Genomic DNA, 22,419 nt, shown 5'->3' on the forward strand with positions numbered 1-22,419 from the left:
CATTCATCCGTGCTACCCAGCCTTCTTTCCCTTAGCCTATGTCAGACACTTCTCACTTTCCTGGGGAAAACCTCACATTCTCGACTAGGCAAGCCTCCCTTTGATATACCGATGACTCCAACACCCTTTACACAACAGTTGAGGACAGTAATGTCATCCAATCCAGGTCCCAGCTCAGACTAGCTCCAAGCCTCCTTCATTTCCTCAGACTGTCCTCTGTAAAGCTCCATTCCTCCCACTCCTCCCTGGCCTTCCCCACAACAGAGTCTTTCTGGGCTTTGCAGCATGTTTCAGTCACCAGGCCCACAATTCATCCCCCTGATTTAGTAAGAATGAAAATATGGAAAATCTTGGGGCATCCATCCTGCACTAACAAGAAAAACAAGTCTAACAAGTTTCCACTTAGTGATAGATTCAACCACAATTCTTCATATTTAACCGCAAATCTGGGCAATGCAGATCATCAGGCTAATTTCTGCATTTAGCACTAGCTTGAGAATGGCTTAAAAACCTAGGAAGAGAGACATCCAGTCTCAGTCTTATACTTCAGACGATGGAGAACTCACTATATCCCCTTAACATATTGTTCCACATGAGTAAACAAAGTGAAACTCACCTCGTGTTCACTTACCTAGCTTTGGTTTCAAGCTATTAGATCTTGTTAAGCCTTTGTCTGCTAGATTAACACACAATCCACTCAGAGAAAACTCTCCCCCACCAAGGTGTTCAGCCTTACCAAGAAGTCAGTTCCTATTTTTGCTCTCAGACAAGCTGCAGGCACAGAGCCTGTTCAGCCTGACTGTAAGGGACACCTTTGGGGTTAATTTTGTTAGGCTGTAAAGTGTTTGCACCTTCTCCAGGTTTTTCAGTCTTGTTTTTCAAAGAGTTGGCAGCAGATGAGGGCTGCTATCAAGTACAGGATGCCTCTCCTCCAGCCTTTACCCTACTTTATTCAAGCTCCTTAGCTCCCTATGGTAGCTCCTTCCACGCCCAAAGGTCATGTCAGTCCTTTGGTTCCCATCACCACACCAGTAATCCATGTCCAGCTGGTTTCCATCAGGCTCCCCCAGTCCTTTCCAGGAAACAGTAACAGTGATCTTTTACATACACACGTGACCTTGGCTGACCTCATTTTTGGCTTGTAAACACATGACTTTGGCTTCAGTCCGGCTTTTGGTATGGAGATGTACAGTCTGCCTCACTGTGCAGTCACACTCACTCTGGGGGAGCGCTATGTCGCTATTTAACACGCCACCCATACCTGGGTCAGCCACATGCTTCAGCAGCAAGCTATCTTCTTCCTCGGGCACTCTTTATGGCAAGCTAAACCAGTGAGCCAAGAACACCTGCTAGGAGCTACTAGCAGGTCCTACCACCCTTCAACCTTAAGACTACCAGACACAGGGATTGTTTTTGCCTGGTACTACGGCCACCTTCCCTTCAGTGGGAACATGGAAGAAGCAGACTCTAGCACTTTTTCAGTATACCTCATGTTTTACCACCTACACCAGAACAGTACAAAGCATCTTCTCTGCACACTGTCTCTTTGGTTGGCCTCCCTCCAGCACTGCAGCCAGCATGGTTTTACTGCAACAGGGTGACACTGGATGGATCGCCTCTATGCTTCCTAGCCAAAACAGGAGGTGGCAGAGCACGTCTGCTCCAGCTCCAGCCTGCTGCAATACATGGTGCTGAATACCACAGTGCAGCAGGAGGGGCTCCACCGATCCGCTTTGTTTTCTCTTTGGATGAGCTCGCTCTGTGGTTGTGGCGAGAATTCTTACCGCCTCTCACCACGTGTCACCCCAATACTCACCCTGGTCACACCTCCACGTGCCACTGATCCACAAAGACAAGCCCAAAAGCTGTCATGTCACCCTCACAAGGCAAGCAGATTACAAGCCAGTGCCCCATCCCCTCCCTGAGCTGCAACCCACCTGGAAGTGTGGGCTGGAGACACACTTGGCCAACTGCCTGAACAAGGGCTCCATAACTTTCACAAACTCAGATGGCTCAATCACGTCCAGGATCTCCTCCAGCTCATTTAGAAACATCACCTCCTTGGGACTGTGAGTTTTCGGCCAGAACTTCAGCAAGCCCACAATCACCTAAATGGGGAGGGTAGAGAGACAGTGTTAGAGGCTGAAAGTTAACACCACCTGTGAAATACATTTTTAAGGGTCTGGTCACAGCCGCAGAGGGGAGGCAGTAACAGAAGACTTTCTTAGAAAGTCAGGGTGGGTTACCGGGGAAGAAAGAAGAGAAAAATCCAAACTCTGCCAAGTTACACGCAAGACAGCAGCACTGCCCAGGCTGCTATGGTTCTGTACTACAAGCACAAAGCTTAGAACAACTTTTTTCCCCAAACACAGCTTAACACAGAAGGCTCAAACCAGAGCAGGCAGCGTCTGGCAGATGGTGCAGAGCAACCATGGAAGATCAACTAATAAAACTGGAAATGCTATGGAGAAGGTCACTGAAGAATCATTATTCATCACACTGCAGAGCTTGAACACTAGGGAGCACCCAATAAAAAAATGCAACAGACGGGTTTGCGACAAGGAAAAGGAAGTACCATTTCACAGAAAGGTAATTGGATTACAGAGCTCATTCTTGCTTGTGGAGATTCAAAGTCCAAACAGACTCCAGAGGGAGTAGACACATTTATGGAGGTTACACCTAATGGTGATAATTAAATATGACAATGCATATGCAAATTCTGGCTGAGTGTACTATTGCTTACAAGATACTGGAAGAATATAGGAGGGGAAGCGCTATATCCCACTTGATTTTATTTATTTATTTTTAATATTGCTTCCTTCCCTACCCATCTGCTTCTAGACACAGTCAAAGGCAGGATCCAAGATCCTGCAGACCTTCAGTCTGTGGAGCTATTGGTACGGCATTTACAGAAATGCTAACTCTGTGGACACTAGATTCACACGCAACTGGCGGTAGGAGTTGCTCTTTCAAACTCTGTGTACTTCAGCAACCCAATCCTGAAGCCAGCACGTGAGAGGAAGTTCACAGCAGTGGGCAATGCAACAGCAAGATTTGAAACATCTGAGCATTATGTTTCCAGCAAATCAAAGCTTGAGAAGCCAACAGTTTGGTATCCTCAGTGTTTGTCATTACTCAGGTCTGCCATTCAGGCAAGAGTCAGCTTCAGTGACTCAGACAATTTCTCCTACAGCTAAGGCGGTGCGAGGTGTGTCAAGTCTGTCTTTGCTATTACTGAGCACATCTAAGGCCTCGCTCACCTGGCAGTCATTCAGACTGCTGTTAGCACAAGAGCTACCACACCAAGCCTTGCTGAGCAAGCTTCTGGGAGGCCCACTCTAAGCAAGTGTGGACCTAGCGAGTGATCTGGCCTCCTTCCAGCACTGGTGCCAACATCTCCTTGGGCATTCAGAGCCTTGCTGATGCACAAGCCCTGTAGTTCTTCAAGACTTCAATAACCCCAGTCATCTCAGGAGGTGATTTGAAACCTTCACAAGCAGGATGCTTCAACAGGACACAACCTGTGGCAATACGGCCTTGGTATGTCTCGTTGAGACCCAATGCAACACCCACTGAAGGTAATGAAATTGGGTCATGCCACGGCTTTCCACAAGCACCAAACCAGGTCTCTAATCCAGGGGCCACTAACCCATTACCCAGGAAGCAGCGATGAGCTATGGAGCTTTACTATTTGAATAAGCTGCAAAATAAATCCTGGAAATATTGACAGATTTCTATTTCTCTCTTCTCCCTCACCCTACAGTAAGTGCTTTGGCAGGAGGCTGTTGGGCTGGATGTCAGCCACGGGAAGTATTCAGCATGATCAGGAAGCTACTTTACGCAGTTTGTTTCAGAGCAGGCTTTTGGGAACACAGGAAGCAGAGGACCCACATTTAAAGGAAAAGCTGGGAGGTCTGCTTCAGCACTGCTGGTGTCAATGCTGAGGATCCAGAAAGCTGACAACAGCCGACCAGCTTCCACCAAGCACAGTCAGGCTCACCACGAACGCACACATTTCAGCCAGAGAACAGAACGACCTCAGCTAGCGTTACTCATTAAAATGCTCACACTTTCTGGTGCTCCCTGCTACAGTGACACAAGCATGCGTTCTTTGGCCATCTGCTGTTTTGAGGCTGTGAAGCTCAGCTCTGTAGAAGATATTTCCTGGCCTGCAGTGGGTGGAGAAACACTTGTCTCCTGCTTGCACCTTCTGCCAAGCCAGCATATAGCCGGGTTAACACTGCAGGTCTGCGCAGCCAGTAACTGGAATATGTGAGGTCCCCATCTACACTGCTCACACATTTTAGAACCTGCTGTTTCCCAGCACTACACCCTGAAGGCAAATGTGTCTACAATGTGACTTACTATGGAGGTAGCAAACTGATGCTAGAGCAGGAAGGAGAATACTTTCATCAAGGAACAGTGGCTTGCCTAAGTAGGCCTTTGCGTCCCAGGTTCCTAACCTCACCCCTACAGTTTTTCAGCCAACTCTGGCAGTCTGGAATGAACTCTTACTATTTCAGAACCCCCATGAGCTCATACTGGTTCCATCAGATATCAGATGGCCATGTGTTTTGACTCTGCAGCATCTGTCACTAGCTGAAAGCTCTGCCCTGAAAGGACAGCTTGGTATAGTGTTCCTCCTGCTACACCAAGATCTGAAGCACAAAGGAAGACTATAGCCCACCTTCCTGAAGCTTTCAGGAGAGAATGCTAAAGGCTTGCACATGAGCAGCATAGCCCCTTCTGCCCACAGGGTACCAGGCAAACCCAGTAAACAATCCTGTTGACTCCCAGCCTTTTTAGCCTTTTTTCACCCTTGCTGTACTCTAAGGAAGCCATGAAGCTTTTTGGGATTTGACTGACACACAGAGGTTAAGCAAGGTTACTCACTGGCTCTGTCAAGCTGCTGTCTTTCTCCAAGAACTGTACAACACAGTACGCCAACTGTAGGAAAAAAACATGGCAAGATTAGAGCTTCCTCAAGTGTACCCGAGATTAAAGTGCCACCACCCCCCTAGGCTGGAAGTCACACTATTCCCTCCACAGTGTGTGTGATGAGCAGACAGTTGCAGCTCCAAACAAATCCAGTTCTTCTGATGGCAGGTGAAGGCTCTAAGACCAAGCAGGCAACGGCTGAGCTCAGGACATATGTGCAGCATAAAGGATAAAACTTGAGCCATCTAGAGCAGTCCACAGCTAATACATTGAAATGCAAGCACAGCTGCACACATGGGAAGGAACAAACCCATCACAAAGCCCTGCCCCATAAAAACAAGGGTGGGAGAACAGACATCACTACTCAGTACCCATACTTTTTCACTTCCTAGCCTGAGTCCTGATCTTCTCTGGTCTTCTATGATGTATTCTGAATTGCAAGAAATTAATCTCTATACCAGCCTAGCAGCCCAGCACATTGATTTCTCCGCATATCTCAGCGGTGACTAACCGCTGACACACCACACGCACAGGCTGAGGACTGCAGCTTGGAATTTTACCTCTGCTTTCAGCAGGGCCCCAATATTTCACAAACTTCCAGCACAGAAAGGCAAAGCAGGCCGCAGCATTAAGTCAGCAGGAAATGGCAAGATACCCTCCTATCAGTCAGTGGCAAAAAGCACACACGTATACACACAGGCCCAGGCACCGCAAGGCTGGGACAAACCACTGCAGTAAGGGACTAGTGCAGAGCCCAGAACATCTCACAGCAAGAACTTTCTACCACGCAGTAATGGAGCCCGATGAATAGCTATAAGCAAGCCTGAACAACAGCTTTTGCAAGAATCACATTCTGCCCTGGGAACTTGAAGCACTTCTCACCTGTGGGTGATAGACACTGAGAGACTTCACCTTGTGCAGCGGTAACAAGACTCTGATGAGGAACATCTTGTGCTCTTCCTTCAGAGGCAGAGCAAACCCATTGATTATGCTGAGAAGAAACAAGAGTCTCATTAACATCTTCACCCAGCAGAAATACAGTATCTCCCACCCCAAAAGCATCAGTGGCTTGCCCTAGCTCTCATTAGTCACTTGAGAAAGCACCCGCCAGAGCAAGTGTGGTCACTGGGGCCCAACCTGCATACCAAGCTCAGCGAGAGTGTTTCCTCAGCAGGCACGGCAAGGAAATGCCTCTGATGGGACCTGGGCTCTGCTCTGTCCTGTGCCAGGCTGAGCCCACACACACTAAAGCAGAACATCTGGGGAAGGCCAGCACAGAGGCAGCCCAGTCCTCGAGGCTTGTACTTAATAGAACAGGAGGATGGCAGCACAAGAGAGGGCTGCGAACAGAAGAGCATTTGAAGCCACGGAGAAGGCTGCCCACTGCTTAGGCTTCTCAGGGCTGTGAAGAACTCTTCTCTTTTACTGCCTGCTGAGGCAAGACAGCAAGTGTGACTGGACTCAAACTCAAAAGAACAGGAGACAAAATCTGGGGAGGAGAAGGCTACCACTGCATTCATTGGCAGGCTGGAGAGTATTTTCACTGTGTGCTTCGTCAGACTGAGATCCTCTGGGAAGAGGTGGCTCCTGCAAGAACTGCTGAAGGAAGGCACTGCCAGCTCACACAGCACACTGGGCTGGGAGGTCTCATTCACTATGGGCCCTTTGGGACTTCCAAAAGTGCTCTTACCTTCCCAGGATCTCCAGCAGCTCTGCAATCCCATTGTGGTGCTCTGTTTCATAGATGAACCTAAAGGGAAGAGAAGAATGAGAGGTCATCGCCAAATGCTGCATAGAGTTTGATAAGCAAATGAAAGGGAAAACACTGGAGACAGGGAGTTTCCTAGCAAATAACAGAACTCCAAGACGACAGGGCAAGGTGTAAGAGATAGAAGCAAATAAGTTCATGGCCCCCAGATCAGCTAAAGCTCACAGGTCCCAACATTTGCTATGTGCGCTGAAGGCAGTGCTATCACACCCTCACTGCTCTTAAGCACAGGTGAATGCTATCCCTACCAAAGTAGCGTGACATAACTGAGTCACTTAGCTAATCACAGTCTGGATCAGAGAGAATCATAGCTCAGTGCCCCAGTTTTATCTCACTGGATTGTCCCATTCACTCACTAGGCCACAGGCACTAAGAAACATCTCACCTGTAAAATATATTGTTGATCTGCCGCCTCACATATGCTCGCAGACCCAGGAACTTCCCATAGATTCTGTGCAGAATAGTCTTTAGGAAGTCTCGTTCTCTGGGGTCTTCACTGTCAAAGAGATCCAGCAGCTGTGGGGAGAGAAATTCAGTCAGTGTCTGCATACCACCTGTCTGGACAAAGCTACCAGCAACACTGGGCACTGCTCCTGCTCGGCAAAAGTGGCTCTTCCAGCTGAGTGATGCCTTCAGCACCCTGAGCACAGTGGTCGCCTCCCTGAAACATGCAGCCTCCTAGTCACAAGCTGGAACCATCAGCACTTCTTTCATCTTTGGAAGCACAGTGATGGCCTGCACGCTCTACAAAGCTGTGTGTCCCCGGATTTCCCCTGCAAGGCTCCCAGTGCCCCTCTCCACCTGTTCAATGAACGATGAGTTCCAGGGACTACAGCTCGCACACACTCTTGCCCTGCACAGAGAATTCTGGCTGTTCATTCAAGACTAGACAAAGGAAAAAAGAAAACCCACATCATCAAGCACCTGCTGACAAAGCTGGACTGTTTGCATAACACCTTGACCAAAATCTGCTGCATGTCCTTCATAAAGGTGGTGCACAGTGGCAGGGGCAACGATTACTTACAGACAGTACAAACTTCTGGTCAATGTATTTCTTGGCTACGTTTGGTTGAAAGTCAGGCGATTCCAGGAACCGGAGGAAGAACTCGTACACCAGCTACAGGGGAGAAGGAGAGATCACTTAGAAATCCCCCACGTCCTCTCATCAGTGTTGACTTCAGATTTTAAATGTTTTACTTCTCCTTAAGGATTCGGGGAAAGGCTGTGAAGCCTGAAGGGGAGCACAGAAAACACAGGACCTTGTGGGATCAACTTAGCTGCCCTTGCTCTGCTGGGCAGGGGGCCAGTGGCACATAACTGCCTACGTCTGCATGAGATCTCATCAACTTCAGGTCCCACCAAAGACAAGTCACCTACTCAGATGAAGACACTAGGCCTGGGAAACTCTCCTCCCACCTTCAGCCCACATCTCTACAGAGAACAGAAACCTCCAGAAGAGATGGCAAAGGCTCACGCTTCATTGGAAGCCCTTGACACACCAAGGAAGAACAGAAAAGCAGAGAAATGAAACGGACCCCAGGGAAACACGTTATGTCCTCTGCCTCCTGGGGACTGATTCCAGGTTGGCTTGGCCCTGCTAAGCCATGCGAGCTGCATGCTGTGTTCCACTCAGACAACAGAGGGTAGCTTGCTTTAAGAAGGCTGTCAGTGCTGAAACAGCAACATCTGGTCCTGCTGTCCTCCTAGAGGGATGAGTCCATTCCAGGGCTGACCCTGCCTAGCGCTTCTGAGGGGCCAGCAGGCCAAACAAGAGCGCTGCATCCCAAAGGTCTGACTCTGGAGCTGAAGGACCTATGGGGCCACCCAGACACAGGTAGGGCCCAGCTGCCAAGGACAGCAGCATAGAAAAAACTGAGGTGATGACCAAAAAACTCAGCACACACTCGCCACAAATCCGTGCTGGCTGCTGCTGACTTAACTCTGAGAAACAAATGCTTCCTGGCATTCACAGCACTCTGGTGCTGAGGACACGCCATTTCTATCGACACTCACATCCCTATGTCAACTGCAGCAGTGAGAAGTGATTAACCGCTGCTGCAGAACTGCACCTTATTTCCTCTCTGTATTTTCTGCTTCATTCTGCAGTGCCTGGCTCTTGTTCTGCCTTTGTCTGCTTGACAACACATCTCTGTGCAAGTGCCTGGGGAGACCTCCACAAGCTTACCTCCTGACTTCCACTGCTGAGCTCTGCTAAACCATGCTCACTGTCACTTTCATAACCCTTTTCACCTAGTTTGTCTTAAAGTCTTTTTCCCAGGGGACACAGCTTAATGAAAAGATCCTTGTCTCCCTTCCCCCTCTTCCTCCCGTCCCGTTCCCTGTCTTTTCTGGTCAAACATTTGCTCCCAGTTAACATAACTGAATTACATCCAGCATACAGGAGACATGTTAGCAGGTGCCAGCACAGGCTTTGCTTTGGCACCAAGCAGTCCTCTTCCTCCATGTGTCTCCCAGGTAGCTGAGCAAGGAGAGGAATGCTGAAGCAGACAGAGGTGCTGCCTCCAATGCTGCTGAAGCCCAGAGGATGCAAGCTCTTGAGCCTTCGGGAGGGACGTTAACACTGCTTCTTACATAGGCAATATGGCACAACTCCCTCACTCCCAGTAAAGTGTTTGCTCCCAGACTACCTCAGGGCCATGTGGGACTACAGCCATCTGCAGGTGAATGTTGCACACAGCCATCAGCATGTTTCCAGGACATCCCTGCTGCCTGCATTGCCTACAAGACACCTCTGACCCATGGGTGGCAGGTCTGGTTTCTCCCTGTCCCCACACCAGCAACCCTCGGAGGCTGGGGAAGCAGCCAGCGGCAGGGCTGGCAGGCTCCAGCCTGCCTACGTGGACTCTCAGCATCCTGCAGATAAATTCACCAGGTCTATATCCTCCTCCTCACCTGAAGGTGCGGCCAGGCAGCCTCTAATGTAGGCTCATCTTCCTCAGGGTCAAACTCCGCTCCTGTGGGATTGGATGATGGCGGGAGTGTCCGGAAGAGGTTCACTGAAAACTGAAGTAAGTGAAAAGGTGTATGAATGACATCCCTGCACCTTATGATGGTCGTCCCCATAGCAAATCCTTCACTGCAGAGCAACACGTTGTGATTTGCTACAGCTGTGCCCACAAACAGATCCCTCCCTAGAGGCTGCAGGGTTACAATCTGCATATGAACTCCATAAGTGCAGTCTCTGCCAGAGACAAGAACTTCCACCTCTTCCTATGCCAGGCACTGTCACTGCCCCCCCCGCTTCTCTTTCTGGGGGTAGGCAGGAAAAAAGGAATGGGTAGGACTGGGGTCACACTCCTCTCTGACAAATCCCTATCCCCTCCTCCCCCCCAGGCTTCTGAACAGTCCCCGTTTTTTGGGCACAAAAGCACGTACTGGCCCCATGCCCTACCATGATAACAGCTTCAGGATAGATGGCCTCAGTGACAACATCTCGGTTGTGTGTGATGTATTCCACCATCTCGTTGAGACCTGCTCGCTTCACCTCCTTGAACTTCAGGTCACTGAGAGGGTCAGAGATGAAGTCAAAAAGCACGCAGCACTGCCGCAGCTTCTGGATGAAAAGCTCTTCTCGTTCGTGTGGAGGAGCATCTGTCAGAGAAAGCAGGGATGTCTGTCCTTGGAGATAGGCAAAACATCTTCCTGGTTTGTTCCCTGTCCTGTGTTCCTCCCGCCAGCCCCGTCACAGTCCCCCTTGAACTGGTGGGGGAAGAGGGAAAGGCAGTGTTATCCCTGCTATGGAGATGGGACAGTGGAGGCAGAGGGATTGCAAGGCCTCTGGAGCAACTACTCCATAAGGCAATTTCAAATACGGTAGTGGTGTCTGATCTGATAAGCACTGATCCCTTCCCAGTACAAGGTACACTGGAAAAGGAACTCACTTAACTAGCTGTCCTGGTTTCAGCTGGGATAGAGATCATTTTCTTCCTAGTAGCTGGTATAGTGCTATGTTTTGGGTTCAGTATGAAAAGAACGTTGATAACACTGCTGTTTTCAGTTGTTGTTAAGGAGTGTTTAGACTAAAGTAAGGATTTTTCAGCTTCTCATGCCCAGCCAGCAAGAAGGCTGGAAGGGCACAAGGAGTTGGGAGGGGACACAGCCAGGACAGCTGACCCAAACTGGCCAAAGGGGTATTCCAGACCATGTGACATCATGCCCAGTATATAAACTGGGTGGAGTTGGGTGGGAAGGGATCGCTGCTGAATATCGGTCAGCAAGTAGTGAACAATTGCATTGTGCATCATTTGTTTTGTATAATCCAATTCTTTTTTTATTATTATTGTCATTTTATTATTATTATTATTATTATTATTAATTTCTTCCTTTCTGTCCTATTAAACTGTTCTTATCTCAACCCAGGAGTTTTAATTTTTTTCCCCAATTCTCTCCCCCATCCCACTGGGGGGGTCGGGGGGTGAGCGGCTGCATGGTGCTTAGTTGCTGGCTGGGTTAAATCATGACACTAGCTCCCATCACAGACCAGCGACACCCACGCCCTGCACCCCACAGTCACAAAGGGAGCTGGGCAGAGCTCAGTGTAGGCTAACCCTCCTCCCAGAGAGCAGCCCAGAAGAGAGAGGCCAAGGTGGCAGAGGCCCCATATTAACAGCATTCTCTTTTTGATATTATATCTATTTGATATAAGCCACTGGAAACTAGGCACTGCTAAGGCCAATCAGGCAACCTCAGAACGGCTGCTGAGCTGCAAGACAGTCAGCTTTCCTAAAAGGGCTGCCTGTTTCTGTGAGCAATGTCAGCAACGGGTCTGGCTGAGTGACTGCTGAAAATGCTTTCTCCTTGTCCGCACTTAAGTCATATTTAATTGCACCATTATGTAGACTAACTGCTAATGCTGGGTAATTGCCCTAGTGCGGACAAGTTCAATAGCACTACCATAATTTGCAATGGAAACACAAGGAGGAGGAGGTCTGATCCTCTCCCAGGAACAGGTGGCTGCAGGAACCAAAATCAGTCTGCACCAAGGTCTCTGCACTTCCTGCTGAACAATCTGAGGCAATCCTAAGTACATACAAGCATGAGAGCTTAAATCAGTTCAAACGATAAAGTAAGTACTAGAGTTCGTATTGAGTATCCTCCTTTTCTTTTAGGCTATCCATCAGTTCTCAACCTGCTGCCAAACCAAGCACCCTTCCCAGAGCCATCCCTGCCACACTGCCTGCAGGAGATTAGCAGGACACTGCCAGGGTCGCTTTGGGAAGAGCCCTTACACCACCGCACTCTGCCTGAAGAAGGTGCAGCTTTCATGCAGGTCAATCCCACCCCACAGCTTCTTTACCTTTAAGGGCTGGGAGCTTTTGCAGTTCCCGGTTTTTGCTCAGATTGAAGCGAGAAGAGCTGTGCCGGCGCTCCTTCTTCACAATCTGGGGTCCCCCTGAGTACTTAATCTTATTCAGCTGGGTTGGTGGGGGAGCACTGTTACTGGGCCGCTTGTTTGAAGTTGTCTGCGGCTGCTGCTGCGGCTGCTGCTGTGGCTGTTGCTGTGGCTGCTGGGCCTGATGAGGTAGAAAAGAGTAAAGCAACTCATAAGTTTTTATCTACAAGCCTCACAAGCAATCAGATACCATCAGCATCTTCTTGGACTGAAGAAACTGGGCACATTTTTCACTGTTGCACTTGCAATTCAGTGCATCCCACCCACTTCTGCAGGGCTCTAGACCCGTTGGTTGCATTTGCAGCATACCTGCAAAGTGAACACCAGTTTTACTCATATCTGCGAGGTACCAGAGAGACACCAGAGCCTCTGGGCACAGCGGGTGCTAGGGATAAGGAAAGCAAAGGCACGTCTTGCAACAAGTTACAGGAGTCTGTTGACACAAAAAAAGCGGAAATAAGAACTTTCTGTGGTCCAAACAGAAAGATCAGTGTGCCGCTGCCTCTGATTACAGCACTCTACCAAACACAGCAAACATGTTTTGAAAACTAGCAAGTTGCTTCCTTATCCTTGTGCAGGGAACCACCTGGGGAAAAGCAAAACAGCGTATAGTACAGAGCAGACACGACAGCCATGGAAAAGCAATAGTGCAGACCACTAAAATCATCACTGCATCCATAGACCAGGAGCTGCTAGTCTACAAACCACACAGGCCATACCCAAACCTTAGGTTCCAGGCTGCAGGTTTTCCCAACCCGTCTGGGCTGCTCCCTCCATCTACGTCTTGTCTCAGCCTCACTGCTGTCTGGACTTCTGTCAATTTGCTTTTTTCCACATCACCCCTTTTAGCCACACAAACTCTTTGCCTGCACTTTCCTCCAGCAGACATCCTCTCCACTTCATGCTTGTTAAACAGCACTTACAGAGGCACTTTCTTATTTTTAGCAAGTGACCAGAAACTCAAGCCAGTGTTTGCTCAGCTCAGCTCTGTTCTGACCTTGCTGAAGCTCTGCTGGTTCAAGTCCCACTTGGGCCATAATGGCTAATAACTAACCCTTTAACACCACACTGACCCAACTCATGGAAAACTTAATATGGAAGAGGGCAACATCCTGCCAACAAGCCTATAGCAGAGGGCTCAGCTGGAGACAGCACTCAGCCTACTCTGGCTCTGCTGCGTGAGCCCAGCAACACTCCTTTCCTCAGCTCTGCCACCTCCTTCCTGCTGGCACATGAAGCCAAGGAGCTACAGGGTGAACCTGTTTAGGACACAACAGGGATAGCACAATGGATGGGGAGCAGAGGTGGGTGAAATCCTTGGATGTCACCCCCTCCTTCCCCCATAAACTCCCAACTGCCACATAGAGCATAGCAGCACAAACGCACACCTCCCCAGAACACCAACCAGCAGGATTTTGAGGGAAAGCACCAGCAATGCGGAAGCTCATCAGAGCTCTCCTCCTAATCAGATATGGCCAGTCTCTTCCTGTGAGAAGCAGCTAAGCTACAGCTTACCCTGCACAGTCCCTGAACTGAGTCCTGATGGTTTCCAAAGAGGCGCAGCACAGCACCACAGTGCAAGAGCAAGAGTTACTGTACCCGCAGCACACAGGGAGGCAGCACGGTAGGAACAGGGAAAGCTGCCTACAAGGAGACACTGCTCTACAGATTAGGATCTGCAGAGCAAGTGCAAAGACTCCCTGTGAAAAACAGTGTCCAACATGAAACACCAATTGTTTTTTCAAGCCATTACTTTGTAGCAGAAATGAGAAGTATTTTGATTCTGGTGTGACTCTGCTTGAAGGAAATCTTAAGCGGTTCTGTTTCAAGCTCAGCTCCAAGCCAAGGTGTGGGGAGACAAGACTTGAACTCTCTTCAGTTTAGATTTGATCTGACTCCTTTCATGGAGCAGCACTGTCCCACAATGAGAGGAGGGAGCAAGATAAGCTTGTGATGAAAACAGCTGTGCCTGCCAAACAAAGCAGGCCCAGACTACAAATTGGAGGCAACTTATCCTGAACAGTAGTCTCTCCTCAATTAAGTAAGGCTGAATCCTTGCTGGCAACCTTCCAGGAGTGACAAGTTCATTCTTCACCCTGAATATTTGGGTATCAGGGCAGCATAAGCCACTCAGATGTTGTCCAGATGCTTTTGGGAAGGCTAGTCCTCTACTCTGCATCACTCTCCTTCAACAGAGAAGAAGGGCAAAACCTGAATGCTGAGCCACCGCAGAGAAAAGATGGTACAGAGAGAAACAAAAGATGTATTAGTGGCCTCACAGGTAACACTGAGGGAGGAGGACAGATGGGTCCTCCTAGCTGACAGGACATGCCTGTGCACTCCCCACCCACCCAGAAATGCCACAGGCAAATGTTCTGAGCATGGTGTGTGTACTGCATGCTAACAGGCTGCAGCCACTCTGCCTTCATTAGGGGTCTGGAAAAGTCCATGCCACCAGCTTCTACAGTCTTCAACAGCTGGCATGAAGAGAAACAAAACACAGCTTCAGGTTTAGCTGCTGGTTATTTAGGAAACAGGCATACGCATGCAAAAAATCACACAACTGAGTTTGCTAGAGAAAATCCGATGATGGGGGAGGTCAGATACGCCCTTGCGCTGCAGTGCTCAGACGGTTTTAGGATGGATTGCCTCTATATGGCCTTCCTGGCATCAAGCTGAATAGTTGCTTTCAGGAGGTGCTTCCTGTGGCAGGCCTGCTGTCCTTCTGCCTTCAACACCTCCTACCCTGGCCACATGAATCAGAAGAGACTTGTTTTAAGTTTCCTAACACTTTCTTCTCTGAAGTTTACATCCCTGAAAACACAGCAGACTGCTAAAACTGAAAGCTTTTCTGTTAATGCACAGGTATCGACCTCACAGATTGTTTCCCTGACACCAACACCAGCTGACCGCTACGTAGCTGCAGGCACACATCTACCTGATCAGGCTCAGCCCCGTCCTGACAGTCAGGGCTCACACCACCACGGCAAAGCTGGCTGCTTGGGAAACACTGTTTGCCAGCGGCTGTTACGCTGCACGTGCTGAAGCGACTGGAGACGAGCACAAAGCTGTTTGCCCAAGCATGGTGCGGCAGCCCCACTTTTCCTGCTGCAGAGGAGCGGCTACTCGTGCCGACAGAATGGGCCAGCCCCGACTGCAACCATGTTCTAACTCCCCCAAGCACAGGCTCCCTGGCTTCCTAGCGCTTCCTCCCCACCGGTTCCCACCACCTCCTTGCTAGGAACTTGTCTGCACAAGTCAATGAGCCCCAGGCCCTGGGCTTGCTCTGTGCCGCTTCTCTTCACCCTGGGCTCCCAGGGACAGAGACCCTCTTCCCTCAGCCACCCTGAGCTGTGCCGGCTTCTCCTCCGCTCTCCTACCCATGCATGACCTCACCTCTGCAGGCACTCCTACCGTGGCTGGGTGCATTGCCACTTGGAAAGCCCTTCTGCCTCACTGGTCCCTTGAGCATCCCCCGCTTGCTAAGCTTCTCAGCCCAGATCTGCTCTCAGCTCCTCCTCCTCAGATGACTCTTCCCTTCCCATCGCTCAAGTCAGTACCTGCTCTCTTTGTCTGCTGTTACACAGCTTCCCTATTAAAATCAAGCTCTCTGCCTCAGAAGTAACATCAACACACTGTAACGCCCGTCTCTGAATAATGAACTCCAGGTACTGCAGTAACAAGCCCCATGGAGATATCTGCAAAACACGTTAACACAGCAGCACAGTGAAAAGGAGCACCCTCTCCCAGCGCTGCAAATCTCATCAGCGAGGCTCCAAGCTGCCCTTGAGGCTGCAGAGCAACTCCTCTCTCCTCTTTACTGCTGCTGCTAATCCCTGCTCCCACTTCCAGGTCATTAACTCTCTTCCCCACCCAGCTGCCTCTCCCAGTCTTTCTGGCCAGGAGGAGTAACTCTTTCTCATCCTGTCATTCAATGCTGCCTTGGTCTCTGACATTATTTCTTTTTTCTCCTTAAATAGCCACGCAGAAATTCTCTCCATTCATATCTTTATCATGTTCCAGAGGGAATGAACTAAACAAACCTTTTATTTCCCACTCCCTGCTCTCATGTTTTCCTCCACTGTTCCTGTCTCTTCTGGAGCAAATTGCCCACACAAAGCCAGGGGCTGGCCACGCTCTGCTAGCTCTTCACCTCAGACAGCTTCACCCTAAGATGGGCATCTAAAAGAGCACCGCACTACCCCTGTACTTACAAGGGAACTCAAACACTTGCCTTCCCTTGTGGGGATGCGTCTGCTTTTGAACATATCTGCCCTTCCAGATCAGCTCCACTAAAAGCTTCTTCGCTGCAGAGAACAAAGCACTATGCTTAAGGGTTTCTGGACTGACTCCTACCCTCTTCATCTCCCTCCACAGAGGTCCCCACAGGACGTCCTCATCTGCTGCACTTGCTCAGATCTGTTAAACCAGAGCTGCTCTTCAACAAGCTTTACTCATTCCACCAGCCAGACGACTTGCCTGCAAAACAAGTCACAACTTTCTGGTACCAGGATAAATTAGGGCTGAGTCCTCCCCTGTTCCTTGGAACATGGTGCGAGAGAGGAAAGCGCATACTGGAAGAGGGCCGCCCAAATGCTGCTCGCTTGCTGCAAGCCCATTAAGCATCTATTGAGATACGAAGAAAAAAGAAAAGTCTGTGGCGCACACATCTTTCACCCTAGAAAAGGCAACCAACCATAACTCCATGGAGGAATTTACAGGGCACAAAACTCTCACAATGGCAGCAGAGGCATCCAGGCTAGGCTCAGCCCATCAACCCCACCAGGCAATACCACTCCTGGTGTTTCACAAGTCAAACCACCTCCTGCTTTTGACACAAGGAAGGAGTCTCGCTCCCAGCACAAGTCACCTAATTCCTCACGGTCCCCAATGGGAAAGTCGAAATACCTTTCTGTGCTTCCTGAAGAGCAGGAAAATCGCATTCAAACTGGTGTACATTTCTTCTTATCAAGCAAAGAGCTCTCTTCCATTCTGCAGCAGAGCAGTCCAGAGACAGGAAAGCACCAAGAGAGAACAAACTTCACTGCAAACTCAACAGGGAAAGGGAGAAGAGACCTGTGGCACTGCGCACTGCAGAGATGTCTCCTTTCTGCTCTGCTCTCTGTTCCTATGATCAAAGGAGACCCAGCCTTCCATCTTAAAGAAGGGCTGGATTTTGTTTGGAGTATGAGGAAGTGGCTGGGTATGTTTTGTGGGAGGGAAGGTTAGACGCATCCCTTCTAAGTTTCTTCTGCACCCAGGCACAACCAGACATTATGTGCCGTTTCAGGTCACAGAAGGAAGCTTGTAGCCTGCACTATTCTTCCTATCTTAGTGAACCACTTGTAAGCAGGAGAGCAGCACCACAGCCCACTGCTGCTTTGGATGGGGACAGAGCGCTCTGCTTTGATGGCTATCCGTCACCCTTGCATTGCAAGACCCAGGCTTTCCTTCCTCTTCCCAGAGCTGTGAACTCAGCGGACAAATAGTGCCAAATAAATAAAAGGTAAGCCTGACCCCATGATGCCAAGGCAGGAGTTCTCTCAATTCCTTGGAGTCAGCAGACAGCTCTCCCAGCAAGCTGTGTTCAGCCACATACACAAAATAACATGGGCAGAGGGCAAGACCAGGATGGGGTACAAAAAGAGGATCTATAAAACTGCTACCTGCTCCAAGGCAAACAAACTCAGCTTCTCATTCCTCGCTGGCCACACGGCAGGTTAGGCGTGAGCATGGCTTGGACCCTGAAACCGAGTGGCTAGTAGTAGGGATATTTTCTGAGCCTCTGCAACATAGATCTATGCTTTGAAGGAGACTAAAATAACCTTATTTTGACTATGACCATGCCACTGAACTACAGATTTCTTCCTAGTCTTCATTAGCCTTACATGTCTCCTATCCCCAGTCCACCAAATTACAAGTGCAACATGTTCCAGACAAGACTCGAGCACACAGGCTTCTACGGACACAGAAGTGGCACAGCTTGTTTGCCAAATTGCAGTATTAAAAAAAATAAACCACACACATATGCATGCTTTCTTGGACACGCGCACAACGCTCTTCTGAGCCAAGTCTCAAAATCCACAACCACACTGTTTGAGTGCCAAACTCAAGTCTACCAGAAAAGTTCCAGTTTACCCAAATTTTTGCTAATTCTAAGCACAGCTTATCATATCATCACGTTCTGCTGAGGCCATTCTAACACATCGAGCTTGGCAACATCAAAATTGAGGGTGAAAGAGACTCTGCACAGCTGGGAATACAGACTGTGCCTTCTTGTGAGTAATGTTGTGCTCGGCAACAAGGCTGTTATACCAAAGGAGAACCATTTAATCTCTAGCAGTTTACCTCTGTTCTTTCAGGTGCCCTATCCATTACTTCCTAATCTCACTCTCCCAGGAAATGCCTCAGAAGAACACGTTCCTATTCTATCGCTTCTCACTGTTCTCCCACTCTGACACAAGGTGACAGGAGAGTTTATTGCGCTTTGCTCTGACAGGAGCAAGGAAGCTGCTCCCGTCTGTCGGGCTTCCTCCTTCTTGATAACTGTGGCTCTTCCCTCTCTGCAGCCAACTTTACCACGCTCTGCCCACCTCTGTGAGCAGCACTCGCCATCAGCTTCGTGCCAAATCTCTTTTTGCAGGGCTGTAGGGTATGAGACTCATCCTGTCTCTACTGTAGTCATTGTTCCCTTTGGGCCAACTATCAAGGGGAACTAACTTCATCTTAACTTTAGTCTTTGCCACCGTCTTCTCCGATTCCTTAAGATCCCGGTGACATACGCTATCTGGCAGAGCAGCCTGAAGTAGCTAGAATGAAAGATGTTATTCCTCCTCAAAGATGACTTGCACACGCACACTGCTGTATCCAAGACGAAAGCCTTACCTCTTCCGAATTCTCTGCCCCACCATCCTTCCCGCTACTGCCGCCGCTGCCGCCGCCAGGCTTTGTGGTGCTTTTGGTAGACTTCGGAGACTCCTGAAAGGACGAAAAAGACATTCAGAGAAAATTCCACCTTGTGCTGAATTTTAGCACCTCTCTGCCGAGTTCAGCTGCGCACCGCCACAGACCCACCCCGCCTCCGCCCCTGCAGCAAGCCCTGTTTCGGGTGGGAACTCCCAGCCTTTCTCCCCCCGGGAAGGGCACCCGGAACGACTCCCCCGGTAGCGGACACCCGTGGCGGGGACACGGGCCCCAAGCAGGAGCGGTGCTGGCACGTCCCGTCCCGGTCACCGCAGGCTCAACCCCAGCCGGGCACCTCCGGGTGACAGGGCCCCGCGCCCACCCGACCCTTCCCCGGGTCACGGCCCCGCCGCTGCCCACCGGCTCTACAACGTGCGGGGCACCCACGGTCCCGACGCTCCCGGGGCCACGGCCCGGCCCGCCCAGCCCCGGGCGGCGGCAGAGGCGGATCCGGGCCCCCACCCCGCCTGCGGGCAGCACCGGGGCCGCGGAGCACCGACAGCCGCCGCCTTCGCCGGTCTCCCCGCGGTGGGACCGGGACGCGGGTGGGGTCGTACCTCCCCCACCGGGGGCATCGCGGGAGAGGGGCTGCCGTGCCCCGTAGCCCCCCCCCACCACCTCCTGCCGCCTCCCGAACGTGCGGGGAGCGGGCCGCAGCCCCCGCTCACTCGTGGGGGGGGGGGGGGGGTAGGGACACACCGGTACCGGCGGCGATGGTCGTGTGTGTCCCCCCCCCCCGCCAGGCGCGCGCGCGCCCCCGCCGCCCTCCTGCACCACCCGCCCCGCCCCGGGCGCGCGCGCCCCCGCCCCCTGCCGGCCGCAGCCCCGCGCGCGCGGGCGCGCGCGCGCCCCCGCCCGCCCGAGGGCCGCGCCGAGGAAAGGGCCGCGGACGGGGAGGGCGACGGCGAACGGGTGACCGGTCACCGGACCGCGCCCGGACCGTATGAGATTGGGGGGGAGGTATCCCGGCGCCGCCGCCGCTACCGCCCGTCGCACCTTCTCCTTCTTCAGCTTGTAGGGCATGGTGAGCGCCGGGCCCCAGCCGCTCCGCGCCCGCTGCCGCCGCCGCCGCCTGCGCCCGGGCCCGGCCGCAGCGCCTTGCTCCCATTGGGCCAGCCGCGCCGACCTGCCTAGTAACAGCTTCCGCCGGCGCTGCGCGGCGCTGACGCAGGGCAGCGGATTTTTTTCATTGGCTAAACCGTGGACTGGCGCCGGGCACGCCTCCCCGAGGGGGCGGGGACAGGCTAAGGCCGAGCGGCTCTTCCGGGGCAGCACCGCCAGGCTCCCCGGTCGGCGGCGGGGCCCGGCCCCGGTTCTCCGTGGGCGGGGTGGAGCGGAGCGGAGGTGCCAGTGCCCGGTGGTCCCCCACAGGGAAGCGGCTTTAGGGGCATGCGAGTAGGGGCAGATCTCCACGGGAGCCTCGGTGCTGGCAGGCACCTGGCCACAGCGGTGGAGGCGCCGAGGAGCTGCCCGGGGCTCCCGGGTCCTTGCTGCGCGCACATGCCTCCGGGAGAGCGGGAGTAAAAGCGGCGGGGTTCGTTCTCCTGCATAGTTCTCCCTTGGGGAGGAAGAGCCCCGACAGCCTGAGCTGGCCCCAGGGGCTGTGCCCCAGCTTTGCGGGGCAGGTGCTTGTTGGTGCTGGGAGGCACGGCTTTGGGGAGGCTGTTGGTGGAAATAACGGTGTCAGCGCAAGCTGGTGGATGGATGGATCCAAGGATGGATGGTAATGTGCGTGTGGAAGCACTGCAAGGCCCAGCGCAGCCAGCGCAGTGCCCCCCGCTGATGATGGAGAAGGCTGTTCCTGGGACACGGGTCCCAGGACGCTTCCCTGATTGCATGGGGTAACTTGGGACAACTCGCTGGCAGATGGCCCCGCATCCTCGCAGTAGGAGGACAGCCTCCAGCAGCCTGCAGACATTGCCTTCAAGCTGGGGTTCAACGTCAGGAAAAGCAACCAGCGGGCAGCAAGCTGCCCTCAAGTTCATGGACCTGAACTGAGCAGGACCTGCTGGCAAAGGGCTGCCTTGTTAGGGCTCGTGATGCCTAGAGGGTCTAAGGTCAGTTCAAAAGCTTCCCAGCGTGCTTATCCTCATTGGCTTGACAGCCATTGGCACTCAAGAGGTTCCCCTGGAACAGAGCAAGGCCCTGGTTGCTGTTGTCCCTCTCCCGTGTCATGCATGAGTGACCCTGGCCAGAGCACCAGCACAACCATCTGGGTGCTTGTGAGCAGGGCAGTGCTCCAGTGTGAGCACATAAAAGCCACTTGCTTGAAGAGTTCACAGCTATCACCATTTCCTCTCCTAAGTTGTCACATCGAGTTCTGGATTGGCTTTCCTTGCAGTTCCTCTGGCGACTGGTCCTGGAGGAGCTCAGCTTCACCAAGCTGCTATTTGGCCCCTGAATTCCTCCCAGTGCCAAGCAGCTGGTGTTTGGGCCTAATTTTCCTGAACCTGCTGTGCTGGTTTTGGCTGGGATAGAGTTAATTTTCTTCATAGTAGCTAGTATGGGGCTATGTTTTGGATTTGTGCTGAAAACAGTGCTGATAATGCAGGGATGTTTTAGTTATTGCTGAGCAGTGCTTACACAGAGCCGAGGCCTTTTCTGCTTCTCACCCCACCCCACCAGCGAGCAGGCTGGGGGGGCACAAGAAGCTGGGAGGGGACACAGCTGGGACAGCTGACCCCAACTGACCCAAGGGATATTCCAGACCATAGGATGTCATGCTCAGCATATAAAGCTGGGGAAAGAAGAAAGGGGGGGGGTATGTTCGGAGTGATGGCGTTTGTCTTCCCAAGTCACCATTATGCTTTCCTGGAGATGGCTGAGCACCTGCCTGCCCCTGGGAAGTGGTGAATGAATTCCTTGTTTTGCTTTGCTTGCACGTGTGGGTTTTGCTTTACCTATTAAACTGTCTTTATCTCAGCCCATGAGTTTTCTCACTTTTACCCTTCTGATTCTCTCCCCTATCCCACTGTGAGGGAGCTGAGTGAGTGCCGGTGGGGTGCTTAGTTGCTGTCTGGGGGTTAAACCACGACACCCGCCAGCAGAGGACTTGGATCCTGCTGCCTCAGTCACCCAGCAGCTGCCTTTTCCAGCAGGAGCCCTGCATACCCAGTGCAAGCACATGAGCAGCGAGACCCACCTCGTGCCAGTCTCAATTTCCAGCCTAGTCTTGGTCGTGAAGGATGTGCTTGCCCAGAGCAGGGAGTGCTGCAAAGAGCAAAACTGTAGTTTTCCAAGCTTTCCGAAGAGCTTTGGAAGGGGTTTCACTAGAAACCCCTTTGCTGCCACCTGCCCAGCCTCTCAGCCCAGGACACCTCAGGGTCCAGCCCCTGCA

General features: G+C 51.7%; 1 protein-coding gene across 2 annotated transcripts in view; it reads right to left on the bottom strand.

Annotated features, from left to right (window-relative positions):
* PPP2R5D (protein phosphatase 2 regulatory subunit B'delta) overlaps positions 1 to 20,213 on the bottom strand; it is a 32,055-nt gene extending 11,842 nt beyond the window's left edge. Inside the window, exons 1-11 of one of the 2 annotated variants that reach the window (XM_030036224.1) lie at positions 20,079 to 20,213; positions 19,005 to 19,097; positions 12,024 to 12,240; positions 10,119 to 10,318; positions 9,620 to 9,730; positions 7,731 to 7,823; positions 7,092 to 7,222; positions 6,629 to 6,688; positions 5,821 to 5,929; positions 4,894 to 4,947; positions 1,938 to 2,108 (exon numbers count right to left, since the gene is read on the bottom strand). In XM_030036224.1, the coding sequence (XP_029892084.1) occupies positions 1,938 to 2,108; positions 4,894 to 4,947; positions 5,821 to 5,929; positions 6,629 to 6,688; positions 7,092 to 7,222; positions 7,731 to 7,823; positions 9,620 to 9,730; positions 10,119 to 10,318; positions 12,024 to 12,240; positions 19,005 to 19,097; positions 20,079 to 20,105 (1,266 nt within the window). In that variant the 5' untranslated portion in view covers positions 20,106 to 20,213. Of the gene's footprint in view, positions 1 to 1,937; positions 2,109 to 4,893; positions 4,948 to 5,820; positions 5,930 to 6,628; positions 6,689 to 7,091; positions 7,223 to 7,730; positions 7,824 to 9,619; positions 9,731 to 10,118; positions 10,319 to 12,023; positions 12,241 to 19,004; positions 19,098 to 19,639; positions 19,773 to 20,078 lie in introns of those variants that run through there. The other variant, XM_030036223.2, reaches the window with a different exon arrangement.
* Between the last annotated feature and the right edge of the window lie 2,206 nt (positions 20,214 to 22,419).

Source organism: Aquila chrysaetos, chromosome 13, assembly GCF_900496995.4.
Source record: "Aquila chrysaetos chrysaetos chromosome 13, bAquChr1.4, whole genome shotgun sequence".
In the NCBI taxonomy this organism is placed as follows: domain Eukaryota; kingdom Metazoa; phylum Chordata; class Aves; order Accipitriformes; family Accipitridae; genus Aquila; species Aquila chrysaetos.